General features: G+C 33.2%; 1 protein-coding gene across 1 annotated transcript; it reads right to left on the bottom strand.

Moving 5' to 3' along the window:
* Positions 1 to 4,972: 4,972 nt before the first annotated feature.
* Positions 4,973 to 6,332, bottom strand: LOC145018593 (uncharacterized protein At5g39865-like). The gene has a single exon (XM_078976471.1). The coding sequence runs from the start codon at positions 6,044 to 6,046 to the stop codon at positions 5,216 to 5,218; it is 831 nt and encodes a 276-aa protein (XP_078832597.1). The 5' UTR covers positions 6,047 to 6,332; the 3' UTR covers positions 4,973 to 5,215.
* Positions 6,333 to 16,594: the final 10,262 nt, after the last annotated feature.

Here is a 16,594-nt window from a genome sequence, read left to right as displayed (position 1 = left end):
TGAGAACAAACTCAATAGTTGGTTACCATACCGAGTCATTTTTCTCGAAAAGATCAATAAAATGAAAGTTGCAAAATTATCAAAGACTGCAACCTTCTTTGGCCATAACGTATATGAAGAGCGTTTCACAGAGGTAACTTCATTAAAACAAGGTCTATGTTATGCTTACTGTGATTAGCTGCCAACACCTCTCTGCAAAAGGATATGATTGTGTATGAGAGATATATTTATCAGCATAAACGTTTACCTCAAGGTATATTTGTTGGATTATGTGTCTAAGCCTATAATTATATTTGGTATTTACTTGACCCGATTATAGCATGGTCCTTTTGGGTTGCCTTCACCAAAGCAAATTGATTGGATGAATAATTAAGAAAGAGGATAAATATGATTTATTAATATATAATGCGAATAATATCTTAAAGGAGAAATCATATTATTTAATTAACATTGGTCAAGAATTAATTTAGAATTAATTTTATGTTCAAAAGAGGTTAATTGAATTAAAGGGACTGATATTGTAATTATGAGATAATTGCATAATGGGATGAGGACCTCTTGGGTGAGAGGTAGACGAAATCTTATGGGAACCCATAAGGATTTCGTCCAAGGCTAGGGTTCTGGAAGGTTTTTATAGGGGTTAAGCAACCGGATTAGGTATTTGACTGAAACCCTAATTCCTCACTAATATATTGAACCTATTGGCATCCAATTTTCGGCTACCAGAAATCCTAGAAGGATCCCTAGAGCCGAAAATATCCCTCCTCCTCTCTCTCTAACATTCTCCAATTGGTTTTAGTGTTTGTGATCGATTAGAGATATTACATTCGTGATACTAAGCTCTCAAAGTCAAGGATCTTCAAGCTTTAATTGAAAGGTAACATTATTACATGTTTATTTTTGTTGATTTCGATTTTGGTATGCAAGATTTAGGGTTTACAAGCTTTGATGATTATTGAATATACAATTAGAAAAACCTAGATCTAAAGTATTAGGGTTTGCATGTGCACCATAGGATTATTGTTTTACTCATAACCCAACAATATTATATTGATGTGTCTGTAAAAGCTGTATGATTTTGTACATATTGATGTTGTATATTATCCCATTAATTCGATCTTAAAGCTAAGTAAACTTAAAAATCACAGCACTTGTGATTCCACTCGTTTGTAGACTTGTCTAGAATCCATGATACGATAAATCATTTGATTGGAAATGTAAATGTAGTAATGAAATGCACCTGCTTAGCCAATATTCCCCTAATAAATATTCAAGTGCATTACAAATTTGTACATGTATGAATAATGTTCTTTCGCGGGTTAAGTTTTGAAGAGAAGCAAGAACGAATCTCATAAAGTCATTAATATCTGAAGGAGATGACGTGAAATTTGTTGTAAATTAGTAAAAGGAAAATGAATCAAGAGGGTAACCAACTGTTGCATTTTTTTCTCATTTGTTCTCATTTGGTCTCTTTCCTATTTTTTTTGTACTCAATATGTCATCGAACTTGTTGTTTGTGTTCACCATAACCCTTTGACCGACTATCACAGGTCAAAAGCCGGTAAAAAGCTTATGGTGAACACAAACAACAAGTTTGATGGTATATTGAGTAAAAAAAAAAAGGAACCAAATGAGAACAAACGCAACAGTTAATTACCCTCAAGAGTTATTTTTCCAAAAAAAAAAAAGGTGCACACATACCAGTTTTCTTGACGAAGAAATGCACTTCCCACGTTCATGCATATATGCGCCATGGGCGAAACTCACCAGGGGGTCGGAATCAAAATCTCAAATCAAATCCATATAAACGAATTTGTATTAACTATTAATATTATGAATCCTTATTTTTAATACGACACATTCTTTAACATATTATACGTATAAATAAAGATCTAAAAAATAGTGTGAAAAAGAGTTGGTGATCACATTTTAGCAACTAACAACCTAATTAACATAAGTTGATTGTAATATCATTTATACTTGTCAACAAAAGAACAAAGAAGTAGTAATTATAAATTATTAGATGATGGATTTCTTATATATTCACACCAATAACATTATAGTAGAGATCATTTAAATATTTATGTGAATTAGTGAATATAAAAAATATAAATAACAAATCCTTAATACTATTTAAAACTGATCACAACCTTTAGTATTGAATCATTTGTCATTGTTTTAATTATGTTTTTTAAGGATGCTACTAATAAGACACCCCTTAGACACCCTATTATTATTTTTATAAAAAGTAAACCTTTAATCAACTACTCATAATCATCTTTTTCGGAAAACAATGCAATTTCAACCAATAAAAATATTTAAAAAATTAACTAGGGTGTCTCTATGATAAAATGTGGTATCTTTTTAGCCGACCCATTTTTTAATTATATTAACAAGTTCCTAGGTTGCATTGGGCACTGTGTTTTATTTTCTTACTTTTTCCTGTGCGACTTTATTACCTAGCTAAAAGAAAGGATAACGTTAAAAGTTAAAGTATTCAAAGAATTACCAAGCGAGGACACTAAAGGGATGAAGCGAGCCGAAGGAGATATAGATGAAGCAACACCTTAGAGACATATGGAGAGCATACAGTGGAAGTGCTAAGAGTTAAGCACTCAGGAACCAATAGAGACGACATAAAGAGAGCACATAGTGTATAGACATGCAGTGTGGCATCGGCGAAGGAAATGATCGATCCAATAGGGTTGTTTTACTTTCGATGAGATTTTATGAGATTTTTTCCAACAACAAATATACTTTTTTTGGTGGCTAATATTTTATCAAAGATTGAGTTGAAAATATTGTAAATTAGATTAGTGTTTTGGTATTTTATAGAGTTATGTAGTTTTCTAAAATATTTTGTTTCCTATGAAAGAAGATTGTTTTTGACTTTCTACCAGAGATTCTGTTAATGGATTGCTTAATTTCTTAGTTAATTAATCTTTTGATGATTTCTTTTTAACTAAATCGCACATTTATAGATATTATCACTAAGTCTATCCAAACGGAGAGGCCTCAAATGGATTTTTGTTAACAACTAAATTACATATTACATATATTATAAATATAAAGGTATAAGTAAGTATTAAATCATAGGGGCCATGGCCCCCCTTGGCCCCAAGAAGGATCCGTGTTGAGGATCCTATCAATAATGTAAGGGTGTATGGGACGACAAACAAACCATTCCATGTTGATGAAGTCCCGATAAATCCAGATGAAGAAGAGAAGTCTTACTCATTACCATGGAGTGTTAGAGATATTATATTTATTGCATTAAGGTATGCAGCGATTATATCCCCAAGTGTTTTAAAATGACATGTGTGCATGCCACGGAGGCATCACACCAGGCTCACATATATGTGAGGGAATGTGGAGTTTTGTTTGTTTTCTTCTCGAAATATGAACATTAATTTGATTTGTGACCATTAAGTGTTCACCTCCGATTATTGTAGACCATATTTATAATCGATTGCACAATTAGCTTGGAGAACACATCCCATTTAGACATATTCCGTTTTGTAACTTATACTTTTGTGATTTTTTTTTTTTTGAGAAATTAAATAGCCTCTTACTTTTTGTTCTATGTTTTTGAAAGTATATCAATCGACACATTTCTATTTTAGGCATATATCACTCTCAATGTCGCGTAGAAATGAAGTTAGTTTAGTAACTTGGGTTTTTTATTACGCGTCCATAGTTTTGTGGCTTTTACTTCCTCGTTGATTAATTCATCGCCTTTGCATATCTTCTCGTCTATCCAATTCTTCTTATCTTCCATTTTCTGCGAGACCTCTATATATGTTAATAATAACCCCTTACATGTTCACCAAGCTTTTTAATATCTTTTTCATGCAACCAAACACATGCCCTCGTGATATTAGACATCTTTTCATACCGCATTCAATCCTTCATCGGATGAGGTGTGTTTAGCGGGGATTTCGAAGAGGTCTAAAGAAAAGTTTATAGTACTAGTTTTTTGTTAGGTGTAGTAAACATATTCATCCACCATCCACACCTATAGAAGGGGTAAAATGGTCCAACATTCTAAAAAATCCAACCTAACTTCATATTAACTCATAGCTAGCATACACAATTCATTGACTATTAATAACTCTAAAATAAGAATATTCAACGGGGAGCAAATATTTCATTAATAGAAATGATTATCAAATATGATTAGTACATACACAATCTCATATCATCAATTTTTTTTAAATGAAATAGGAGAAACTTGTATAAGAATTTTACTTTCTTTCCATTAATGTTTTCGTTCCATTATTTCTTTGGTCAATAAACCATTCTTCATTACACATAGCCTAGGGTCTCAGCTCATTATTGGAGGTTGAAGCTCGATTAAATCTAGGGGCAATCTTAGACCAACCAAAAGACATTTTGGGGGCCAAAAAAATTAAGCTTTTTAAGTTACACATAAAAGCAAATGACTCGGTATAGCTCTGTTATGAATAATGTTTTCGTTTAATATGTTTATACTATTATAACACGAAGTTACGTGAAAAATCTGGTTAATATATATAAAAAGGTTAGGTGGGACTTTTGGTTAATTCATAGAGACTAGTTATGTAGAAATTTGTTGGATCCATAAATATCAGAGTTTAGGTGAATTCCCATGTTTCATACATTATTGTAAAGTGGGAGCAGGATGATTTACAGATGACATTTGTCTCCTTTGAATTATTTTACCTCAATCAAGATTGTATAAAAATGTGTTATATTGTAAGAACTAACGCTCTTAATATCCTTTTTATGCTTGTAATGAAAGGGTTTTTATTTTTTACTTTTATTATAATGTTATGACACGTGGTAATGGATATAATAGAAATATGTCTCAAAATTAAATAAATTCATGAATTTTTTTTAACAGCTTCAGTATAATTTTCATGATTTTTAATACGTATTTTTGTAACAAGTTATGAGTTTGTGATGAATCTACAAATAAAATATAATCCAATAGTTTAGCAAAAGATACGATTATTACCGGTAAACATTTATACAACGACCGTTTGGTAAACTCTAAAACAGAAACCCTAAAAATATATTTAGAAAAATACAAAATTGTGAAGCAAAGTAACAAACTATAATAAATCCCACTAACTTTTTTCAATTAGGTCTCTCTACTGGTCATTAATAAAATAAACCCTCTCACTAATCTATGTTGATATGATCTAATAATATAATAAATGGATCATTTCATGATCTAACGACCCAAACAAGATGTGCACCTGATCAAACCATTCTCATTGCACAAAGTACAACTCCTAAAGCCACCTTTATCTGTGTAGCACTTGTGGCTTCCGCTGCACTCGTCGCAGAGGATAAATCTGAAGTCGCCGCAAAACTCGCATACACCGGGAGTAACCGCCGGCAAGCCCTCCACGAACTTCTTTAGCTCGCCGGTCTCATGCAGCTGCCTCACCTCCTCGGCACCTCCGACATACCTACCGCCGATGAAAACCCTAGGTAGGGTTAGTTTGGTTTTTTCAAACTCGTCCTCACCGCCTTCCGCCATTATGTTCTGTAATTCGTCGAGGAACCGGGAGTCCATCGACAAATCACGCTCGTCAATCGAGACACGGAACCCTCGTAAGATCGATTGAACGGTGCGGCAAGCCTCGAATGTCGGCCGGACCACACGGAGGCTCGTCATGTATACCACCACTCGCTTTTCCGCTCCTGGAATGGAAATCACGCGGTCAGATTTGCCCAATTTTACCTCCGACGGCGTAGTATTTGATTCCGGTGGAGATTTCTCCGGATTCGTGATCTGTCTAGTGGAGAAAGCGCGCGCAAATTTAGTTGCGAGGTGAACTCGGTGGAAGATCGAGAGTCTTCTAGCTGTGGCGGTGGCATTGGCGGTGGTTGAGCATTGATCTAGGGTTTTGTTAAAACCATTACTACCATCATCAGCGAACAGCTTCTCAACGTCTTTGAAGGATCGATGAATGAAGTTGAGATTTGAAGACGATCTACGGAGTGAACCATCAATGCTATCATTATCACGGCTAAATTTCCGCCGAGATCTCCACATCTCAGGTAAGATCCCAATCGTCAAAAATCACAGAAAACACACAAAAATTTTCCACTCAAAACAAGAGATATTGGGGTATTTATGCCGATTCCATCCGAATTGAATGTAGAATGGCAGTAGATGCAACGATTGCAATGAAGGATCGATCAAGGGTTTTGTAAATTTTTGTAGATGTGAAGATGTTGTTGGCAATTGGCAATGTCTTCTCCTCTACAGTATTTTATACGAAGTGGAGTGATGAAATTGGATTTGGGTTTGGGGCCTTCCTTGGGTTAAATGGGGCATGTGTATGTTCGTTTCGATTTGGACACCTTTTTTCTTTTTGCCCCCCTTTGTCTTCCCTCATTTATTACAAAATATATGTGAATTGTGATGAATGATAATGACTTAAAAAATGTGTTTTGTGTGCACCTAAACTTGATTAATAAACGATATTGTAATGTTTGGGACTTTAGATTTCTCAAAATTTAAGGTCGAAGATAGTTTTTTTCCTTTGTCAAAACAATGCAACAAAAAAATGATTATTAAAGTAAATATATTATTTGAATATTATTAATTTTATTATAACCTTAAGTGTCAATTACAATCAACTTGGGTGTAAGAAGTGTACATATCTTGAACCTTTAGCCTTTATGTGATTGGATTCCATGTTCGGATTGACATTCACAGTGTTATCTGATCCAAAGTGAGCGATTCGATAATTCATACCATATGTGTTATAAGCTGATCCAAAGTGACTGATTTGATAATTCATACCATATGTGGTTATAACCGGTAGTGGAATCCACCTTCAAACCAATGAATCTTTATAATATGTATTCTTGATTCTAGTTATAAATAACATTTTCTGTATTGAAATTGAAACACATAAAATCACTATCAAGAAGGTATAATAGTGATCATTTGTTTGGAACATTCTCAAATAAAGTTCATCAAAATTCGAATTCTACAATTTCAACTTTGAGGCGATTTGCCATTAAAAAACTGAAACAAAGATTAAGATTCTATAACATAGTATAAATAATTTTAATAATACTAAAAGTTTTGCTGGAATTTTTTTTAATGAATATTGTACTTTTTTGATATATTGTTGATAAGAAAGTACTTTTTTGATATATTGTTGATAAGAAAACTATAAAGTAAGTGGCGATCTAATTAGTATAAAAGATAAACTCTAAAAAGGTTAGACATATGGACATGTTGAACGTTAATATTGACTTTGTTAAGATCACATAATGCCACCCCATAACATAATCAACCGTAACCCTATGCGGTTTATAAAAGAAAGTCAAACGCCATTAATATTTGCTCACAACAATGCAACACTTGTTTCATTCGATATAAATATGATGCCAATAGGCAATAGATTCTCTATTATTAGATATTTTACGGATGAATCGGGTGGATTTCACGTCTTTTTTAATTATCTGTAATGTTCTTTTTTTAGGGGTGTTTGTTTAGTAGAATTTTTTTTTTAATGAATGAATTCAGTCAAAAGAATTGGAATCTAAAGGAATTTGAATCTAAATGTATTAAAAATTGAAATGTGTTTGGAGGACAAAGAATGAAATATGTTTTTTGTTTGGTTTGCTGATTTTACAAGGGAATTAGAAAATAATTTTTATAATATGACAAAAATACCCTTTATATTTTGTTAATAAATAAGAAAGTTTTATTTAATTACAACATCTTTTATTGAACTATTCTACAAAATATAAGTTAAAAAAATAAGTAACATGTATTTTGTTGAACACCTACAAATAATAAATATATTTTTTTAATTGAAATAAAATGATTATATATAATAATATAAAGCAGCGAAGTCATTCATTATTCTCAATATTAAATTAAAAAGTTAACCACAAACTACGTAAAATGTTGTCTAAATACCTAGTTCATAATCATATCAATCTTTTAACTTTAACCTCACAAAATCCTCCTGGTCTTCCTCCTTCCAAATTCCAAAAGCTTAATATGGTCTTCGGATAACATATTATTTTCCTACTTACTTTGTACTTATCCAAAGTATTCATTTTTGAAATTTCAAGAATCACCATTGAAACTTTTTTTTGTACTTCTGTTTCTCCTAGTATTGCTTGATTCATGTTATTTGCTGTTTTTTCAAGTTTTTCTCCAATGATATTACCCGCAATAGTTATTCCCTTAATAACAACGTAAACTCTACTTTTTCTTTTTTTTGGAGCCAACTTTTAGAGATTCTTCAATTTCTATGGTTTGTTCTTCAAAACCGTCTTCTTCTTATTTAGATTGTTTTTCATTATTCGCATCTTCTTCTATTTTAACAAAATCATTGGTTTTATTTCCTTGAGCTCTATCATTTTCAAAAATGATACATAAATTCTCATAATGAGGAAAATCTTATTTCTCCATTTTCGTGCCTCTTTATGAGCCTATTGTGTATCATAAAACATTAACACATAAAAATATAATATAACCAGTTAAAAGTCATAAAATATATAAAACTTTTAATATTGTACCAGTAAATAAGAATCCAAAACAGTTGGTTTAGTTGTTACGTAACGAGTGGATTTAAAATCATTATCGGCTTTAAATCCTCACATGTTCACCATATTTACCAATGCGTCCACAAGCTTGGCATCTTCAATAATAGTCCAGTTGCGATAGTTTTTGTTTTTTTTCCCATCACACCTATTGTTATAAACATAAAAAATAAATGAAATGTGTGCAATACAAAAATAGCCAACAATATATATATATATATATATATATATATATATATATATATATATATATATATATATATATATATATATATATAAGAAATATAACCTATAAAAATAAATAAAACTTTATTATTGAAAATAACAAAGGTAGCAAAAATTCATTCATAGTAAATCATAAACATAACAAAAAAATTGATCAACGTGTAGTAATCCGAGAATTAAACATAGTTTGCGCTAAGTTGTTTCTAAATGTAGTCCGTGTTGGATTAGTGTCTAAGCCCGTAATTATATTTGGTAAGTATTTGACCCGGTTGTGCATGGTCTTTTTGGGTTGTCTTCATCAAAACAACTATATAGGATGATTTATGAAGAAACAGGTTAATTATGGTTTATTAATATATTATATGAATAATATATTAATAGAGAAATCATAGAGTTTAATTAATATTGGACAAGAATTAATTAAGAAATTAATTTTGTGCCTAAAAGAGATTAATTAGACTTGGGGACTAATATTGTAATTATAATATAATTGCATTGTGGGCTATGGATTCCTAAAGGGAAGGCAGTTTGACGAAATCTATGGGAAGCCCATATGATTTTCGTCCAAGGGCCTTCTAGAAAGATTCCATGGGTTGCTTAAGGCCTAAGCAGAGAATTAAGGTTTCTCCTGAAACCTAAGCAACCTACACAAGTATAAATAGACCCCTAAGGATCCTAAAAATGTGGCTACGTCTTCTGGTAGAGATCTTGGATGGTTTTGGTGCTCCTCTCATCTTTCCAATATCATCATCTTGGAAACCATTAGAGGAGTGACATTTGTGACTTAAAGCTCCAAGGACACAAGATTCAAACCATTCTATAAGAGGTATTCATCTAGATCTATTCTTACATGTTAATTTCGATATACATATGCTAGATCTAGGGTTGATGGCTTTGGATGATTATTGCATATTCAATGGAGAAACCTAGATCCAAGCATTAGGGTTTGTATGAGCACATAGGATGTTCTTTTTCATAAAACTCATCAGTGATATCAGAGCCTTGATTGGTTTCTATTGTATTGATGCTTAGTGTTTCATTCTTGATTGCAAAGTCGAGTTTTTGGCCATTTGCCTGGCAAACTCGTCTAGTCCCAATGTGGACTCGTCGAGTCCATATGGTGACTCGGCGAATCTGGCTGTCAGACAGACGGATTTTCAGATTTTTTGCCTATTTAGACTTACAATAATTGCCATAATTGTTTCAAATTAATAAAATACAAATTTTATTGATTCCTTATGATTATCTTTGTCAAAATAAAAGATCTTGGTCATCTAATTAGATACTTGTTACCTTATTTGATAAATGTTAAATTATTTAAATTATTTGGTCAATTATCTTTCATGAAATTGGATTAGTTCAAAACTAGAAAATCACCAATTAATTGTTTAATTGCTTTATTTGTATTTTGATCTAGATAGTTTTGAAAGGTTTCAAAACTTGTCCTCAAGTTTTGGAATTCAAATTTTTGAATAAAAGTTTAATTTTGAAATATTTAAATTTCAAACCCTAATATTTTGAAAAAAGTTCAGAACATACCCTCAAGTTTTGAAATTTAAAATTTTGATTAAAAAGTTTAATTTTGAAACATTAAATTCTAAAACCCTAAGTTTTGAAATGTTCAAATTACACCCTTGTGGTTTTATTAAATTAATTAAGTGTATAATTAAAGGAGAGTTAACAAATCCATAGGGATATGGTTTACATTTAATTAAATTAAAAGTGTAATTTATTAAATTAGACAACCTAGTATTTTAAAAGTGTAAAATACACCCTTATACTATATATAAAATAAAAATTCTAATATTATATATGTGTAACTTAAATGCTAGTCTTACCGTTAGTAGGCCTCATTCACGAAGCCGATCTATAAGGGGGTATAAGGTTATGGCCTATAAAATGGCCGTTTAATAGGTGTCCGTTCTCACCCACCGCTTCCTTAATTGGTGGAGGGTCGTTAGCCGAATGGGTAGGATAGGGCAAACCCTTTCCATTAAAAGTATAATGAATTATGAAGTAACTAAATGTTTTACAAAATTCCCAATCTTAGTTACTTTAAGCAAAAGTGAATTTGATGCAATTCCATGAAATTACACTTTGCACCCTTGCGAAGACGTTAGTGGAGCGTGTGTGGTTAACTGGCACACTAAATGGGCTCTAAGCAAAGGTGGCAAAGGGTGACTCGATGTTTGTCATAGTTTGATGGAGCGTGTGTGGTTAATCGGTGTCACACCCCAAAACCGAGAACGACGGAAACGTTCTGGGGTGAAGGACGTGTGTGGTTAACTGGCACACTAAATGGGCTCTAAGCAAAGGTGGCAAAGGGTGACTCGATGTTTGTCATAGTTTGATGGAGCGTGTGTGGTTAATCGGTGTCACACCCCAAAACCGAGAACGACGGAAACAAGGACGTGATGTACAGTATCACAACACAGTATAATAGTAAACAAGTAAACAACATCATCCATTGCATTAAATATATAATTTTAATACAAGTGTGTTCTGTAGTATATATGACACCAAAACATTAAGCAAAATGTAAGATGAGTCTTGAATGTGCTCCATCTTCTCAAAAGCTGGCATCGGTACCTGTTTACTGATGACCTAAGAATGCAAGTTATTTTAAAAAAGTTTATCAACATTAAAGCTGGTGAGTTCATAAGTATTTAGTGTCTATGTTTGTATGAAAATGTTTGAACCGTTGTTTGAAGTACGAGTTTGTAAACGTTCATAGTAAAAGTATGTGAATGTTTGTAAGTGTTTGTAAAAGTTTGTAACTCCTAGAAAATCCTATATTTTCTACTAAATGTAGCCTTCTACCAAGGCACAACTGTTCTGTATGTTTGTTTCTTGTAAAAGTGTGTAAGTTTCCCAAGTGTAACTATCATTATCAAAATATAGTTTGTACATTAATGTTCAAGTGAAATGATCACCAAATAAATGTAAAGGGTAAATTAATGTAGTATTGTAGTGTTGTATTATAGGAACTACTGCTGTACTAACTACCTTAAACCGGGTTTATATCAATGTATTATATGATTAATTGTACCATACTATCGACGGAAAAGACATTGTAAGTCGTAAAAAGGTATGACGTTTGGCACCCGCAGACCTGCAGGTCCGGCTGTAGCTAGCAGCAAGGTGTAGGATAGTCAATCCAGTATAGATCTATACGCAAACTCACGCTCTCCCTCCAGGAGATTCTGGCTACAACTTGGGCCATGACAATGAAGGCATGCTCCGATACAGTGGATCACATTTATGTTAACATATTCTTGTATATGTAATGTATTGTTACTCATCATAGTATCATTATATATGTTCTCATTCTAGTATAGTTGTATATGTTCTCATTCTATTATAGTTGTATATGTTCTCATAGTAATAAGTAATGACTCATGAATGAACTGACTCTTGTATGCTTCATTGAACTAGAAGTAGTAAGTAGTATAACTCTAAACTATACCGATTATAGTTTATTAGTAAACTTGTTGAATGACTGAATGTACTGAACTGAGATAAAATTCTTTATATCTATACATATATACATAATATATAAGTATGGATTCAATGACACTCGGACAAACAACCGGTTACTTTAAGACCACAACCAAACAAGGACAGGAAGTAAAGTGGGTTATCTCTCCTAAGTCCTTCAAACCTTATTTATATAACTATATATGTAATAGACATGGTTTTAACAATATATAATTTTAAAATTTGTAAAGTAAAGGTTTAGTATACAAAATTGAATTTGATAAAGAGTTTGACATGTAAAATGGTTTGATAAACAATTTTAAGTCATCTATTTGGTAAAACAGTTTAAAGCATGAAAAATCCATTTGCATGTTAGTTATTAATCACATGTGATTGATCTAATAACTAAAATGGTTCAACTTGTATTCCCCCCATAAAGTATTTAAAACATTTAAAAGCATTTCAAAGGTTAATTAAGGGGTATGAACTCACCTGTAATGAGTGGTTTGTTCGGAAGTGTCGGACAAGGTGCTAGGTGTCAAGTGAGGACTTGAACACACAAAATGGTCCTAGTTATCATATAATAAGCATATATGTATCTAATTAGTCAATTAATAACTAATTAATCAAGTTAAGACACCCTAGGTCATGGAAACACTTTGATTCAAGTGCTATAGGTACCACAGGGTTGCATCCAAGGGTTGTATGGCATGTCAATGGAGTTTATGGCCCATGAACCACCCCTTTATGGAGTTTATGGCCCATGACCATTTCCCCATGAGTTTATGGCCGTAAACTCATGTTACTAAATGCCAAATTGTGTTTTGAGGTCTTACAAGTCATGATTGGGCATCAAATGATCAAGTCTAAGCCTTAGGAAAGCATTAGGGGCATAATAAGACCACCTTGTGGAGTTTGCGGCCAAATGACCATATTCTTACGTGTTCACGGCTGTAAAATCTCTTAGGGACATGTTTTGATTGTTGTTTAAGGTTTTAAACACTTCTAGGAAGGTTCAAGGTTGGCATCCAAGGCTTAGGAAGGGACTAATGTCCATTTTACCACTTTAAAAGGGGTTTACGGCACAAGAACATCATTGGCCGTAAACTCCTTTTTTCTTTTGTTATTTGATGATTTTCAAGTGTTATCAAGTGCATATTAAGCATACAAGAATCTAGGGCAAGTGTACTTACAAGATAGAAGCTTGATTTGGTGTTTAAGGTCCAAGAACACTAGTGTGTGTTCTTAGTGTTCTTGGTGTTTTGAAGATCTAAGAAAAATACAAAAATGAATGGATGAAATGATGTATAAACACTAGGTGTTATGTTATAACAACAAATCAAGTTGAGAAACACTTACATTTTCGGGAGATCGGGTGAAAGACGAGATGATAGTTGAGAGAGAATGGGGAGTAAACTTGAGGGTGGAAGTTGGAAATAGAGAGTTTGGGGAGTAAACTCCCATTTAAGCCAATGAGTTTTCGACCCTAAGGGAGTTCACGGTCCAAACTCACTTAGTTTGGCCATGAACACTAATCCAAGGCGTTGATTGTTCCATTGTTACCCCTATGTTCTAGAATTTAATTCCTTTATACCCGTTCGTTTCGAGAATAATTATTAAAAATACTCAAACGGACTTTTAAATTGGTAACAATTATTAGAAAGGTAATTGACCTTTAACTGAAGTGATTCACTTTAGAGTTTGTACGAATGAAAATTTCGGGTTTTCATAACCGGCACATCGAATAGGTAACTGTAACATTGGGGGCACCATGTATATTTGTGTGGTTATTCACACCTTATTTTGTGATCCTCGGCATCCCAGTCACAAATTGAGGGGCACATCAAGATTTAAACATGCCATTGAAAAGTTCAATGAATCTCAAAGGATCTAGGAGTTTTCAATACATTTAAAACTTAATCTCTTTTTCATTTTTCATGGTGGAAAATCAGTGAATCGTCATTCACTTACCTTCAAATGTTCTGCAATTTGGATTACGGCATCCCTCTTCCAAATTGTAGAAAATTGTGTTGGGTCCTAGCCTTAATATCTCATTTGGGTGTTTTATTAAGGACTCAATCAATCAACTAACTTGAATTTTCTCCCATTTTGTAGATGTCAAATTATGACAACTATGGTGTTCCCAAATCCCTTGGAACAAGCTTTCCACATGAGGATGATATTCCACAATTCGATCGAGGAACAAGAGATCATGCTTCATTTCTTCCACCTCCTCTTATTATTCTCCCTGACCCACAAGTTCAAAGGCTTGAAAAGTTCAAGCTCACTCAATCCCTTTTGGCAAGTAAACATGAAGAAGGAAAGTCAGTGTGTGCACACGTCTTAGAGATGAAGCTGCATGTTGACAGGTTAAGAATGTTGGGATTTGTTGTCTGTAAGAAGCTGGCTATTTGACTGGGTTCTTCAATCGATTCCCAATTCATATAGTGAGTTTGTAAGAGAGTATATATGATAGACCACAACATAACCCTTATCGATCAATTTATTTGCTTGTTGCTGCTGAATCAACAATGATTTGGCGCACTGGAGAAGCAAAGTTGATTGATAGATCTGCCTTCCAAACACTCATAGACATAGGTAATTGCAACGAAAGGCATGTCATGGTCGAAAATTTTGACCATAAGAGAAAGGCAAAGTCTGAGGTAGTTTCGTGTGTTGTTCCGAAGGAGTCAACTTACTTTTATTGCCAAGAGAAGGGGCATTGAGGACGAAGCTTCCATGTCTACCTGAGAGATCTAAGAGATGGGGAGTCAAGACGTGCGGTGTACAACCCAAGTTGTGTGTACGCTTAGCGTACAACTGAGTACGCCTCGCATACTCAGTCTAATGGGCTTCACAACTTTTTGGGCCTTGGTTGGGTCATTTCCTTGGGGTTGTTGCTTTGGGCCTTAGTGGGCCACCTGGAATCAAGCTTTTGGGCTAAGAGTTTGGACTAGGAAAATTTGTTGGGCTTTAGGGTAAGGCCCATAAAGGGGTTTGGGACCAATTTGGAAAATTGGGCCATAAGTGGGCCTTGGTTTATTATTTTGTTTTGGGCCTTTGGATATTGAGTTTGAGCCTTAGCTTTGGGCCAAACTAGGTGAGGGGTAAAATTACCATTTTACCCCAAGTATGGATTATTGGACTTATGGTCATGGATTGGAACCCAAATATTTATTGGGTGCTATTTTTATATTGATAGCTCGGGGATTCTTTAGGGAAGCAGCTAGGGTTTTGCAGTGAGATTCAACAGTTGAGGTGAGTTTCGTCACTGGGTTTTGCAGGTCTAATCAACTTTCTTGGGTTCAATTGCTTCAACGGAATCCTTGATTTTGATTAAGAAGTTGGGTTGTGGGCTTCCCCAACCTCCATACTACCTATGATGAATCTTGGTATATTATGCTTCATGATTGGTATAACCAATTTAGGATGAATAATAAACTTCATATTGAATCCTAATGATAAACACACAAATGTTCATAGTGTTGAAGTTCCTTGGTTGACCAATTATCTCCAATATTTTAGAATCTCACCATCCTGCTTAATTGTAAGCTTTTTGGTTATTCATGTCTTTTAGTTTTCAAGCAATCATACCCCCCCCCCCCCCCCCCCAATCTTTAGTTTAATTGTAGTTAGTTTTATTAATCTAGTTCTATTGGGTTACATTGTTAATTGAATACAACCATTACCCCGAGGATCGATACCCATTTTTACTATTATATTACGTTTTATTTGCAAAACACATTGTGTAATTTGCTTGGTGGACGTGACATCCCACCATTTCTTGTCATTCTTGTTAAGCAAATTGTGAAATTCGTATATGTTTTATGATATGGAATTATTGACAAACACTTCATTTTAAATTAATCAAAATAAATATTAGATGATTTTACATTGTCGAGCATATGAGGAGTATTGAGCATTGTTGGTATTGATTGCATGAACTTAAAGGCAATTAGTGACTTTATTCAAGACCTTATTTAGACTAGATCAACTAAATGAAGTTTTACTTAAAGATCATATATTGAGTAAAATACTTTTGTCAACAGGAGATATTAGAGCATATTAATAACTTAATTATCAACCTAGACTAAACATGAATTGATGACATATTACATCTAACAACCTAGTACTTGAATAAAATTTGAAATCGGAAATGTCTTTTAATTTTTGAATTTTATTCTCTAGTTAGTTTATTTATGAAATTTAAATCGATGTTAACAAAGCTCCCCATTTTTACAACATATAGAGTGTCGTGTGAAAATATGGTTAAACAATAATTATCGTATTTTAATGATTCGACCCTACTTACTCTATACTATCC

This window comes from Lactuca saligna, chromosome 9 (assembly GCF_052625555.1).
Source record: "Lactuca saligna cultivar CGN05327 chromosome 9, ASM5262555v1, whole genome shotgun sequence".
Lineage (NCBI taxonomy): Eukaryota > Viridiplantae > Streptophyta > Magnoliopsida > Asterales > Asteraceae > Lactuca > Lactuca saligna.
This window is presented reverse-complemented; position numbering and strand designations above follow the sequence as displayed.

Bases quoted from the DNA above. Each gene is read 5' to 3' on its own strand.
- LOC145018593 (XM_078976471.1), bottom strand. From the start codon at position 6,046: ATGTGGAGATCTCGGCGGAAATTTAGCCGTGATAATGATAGCATTGAT.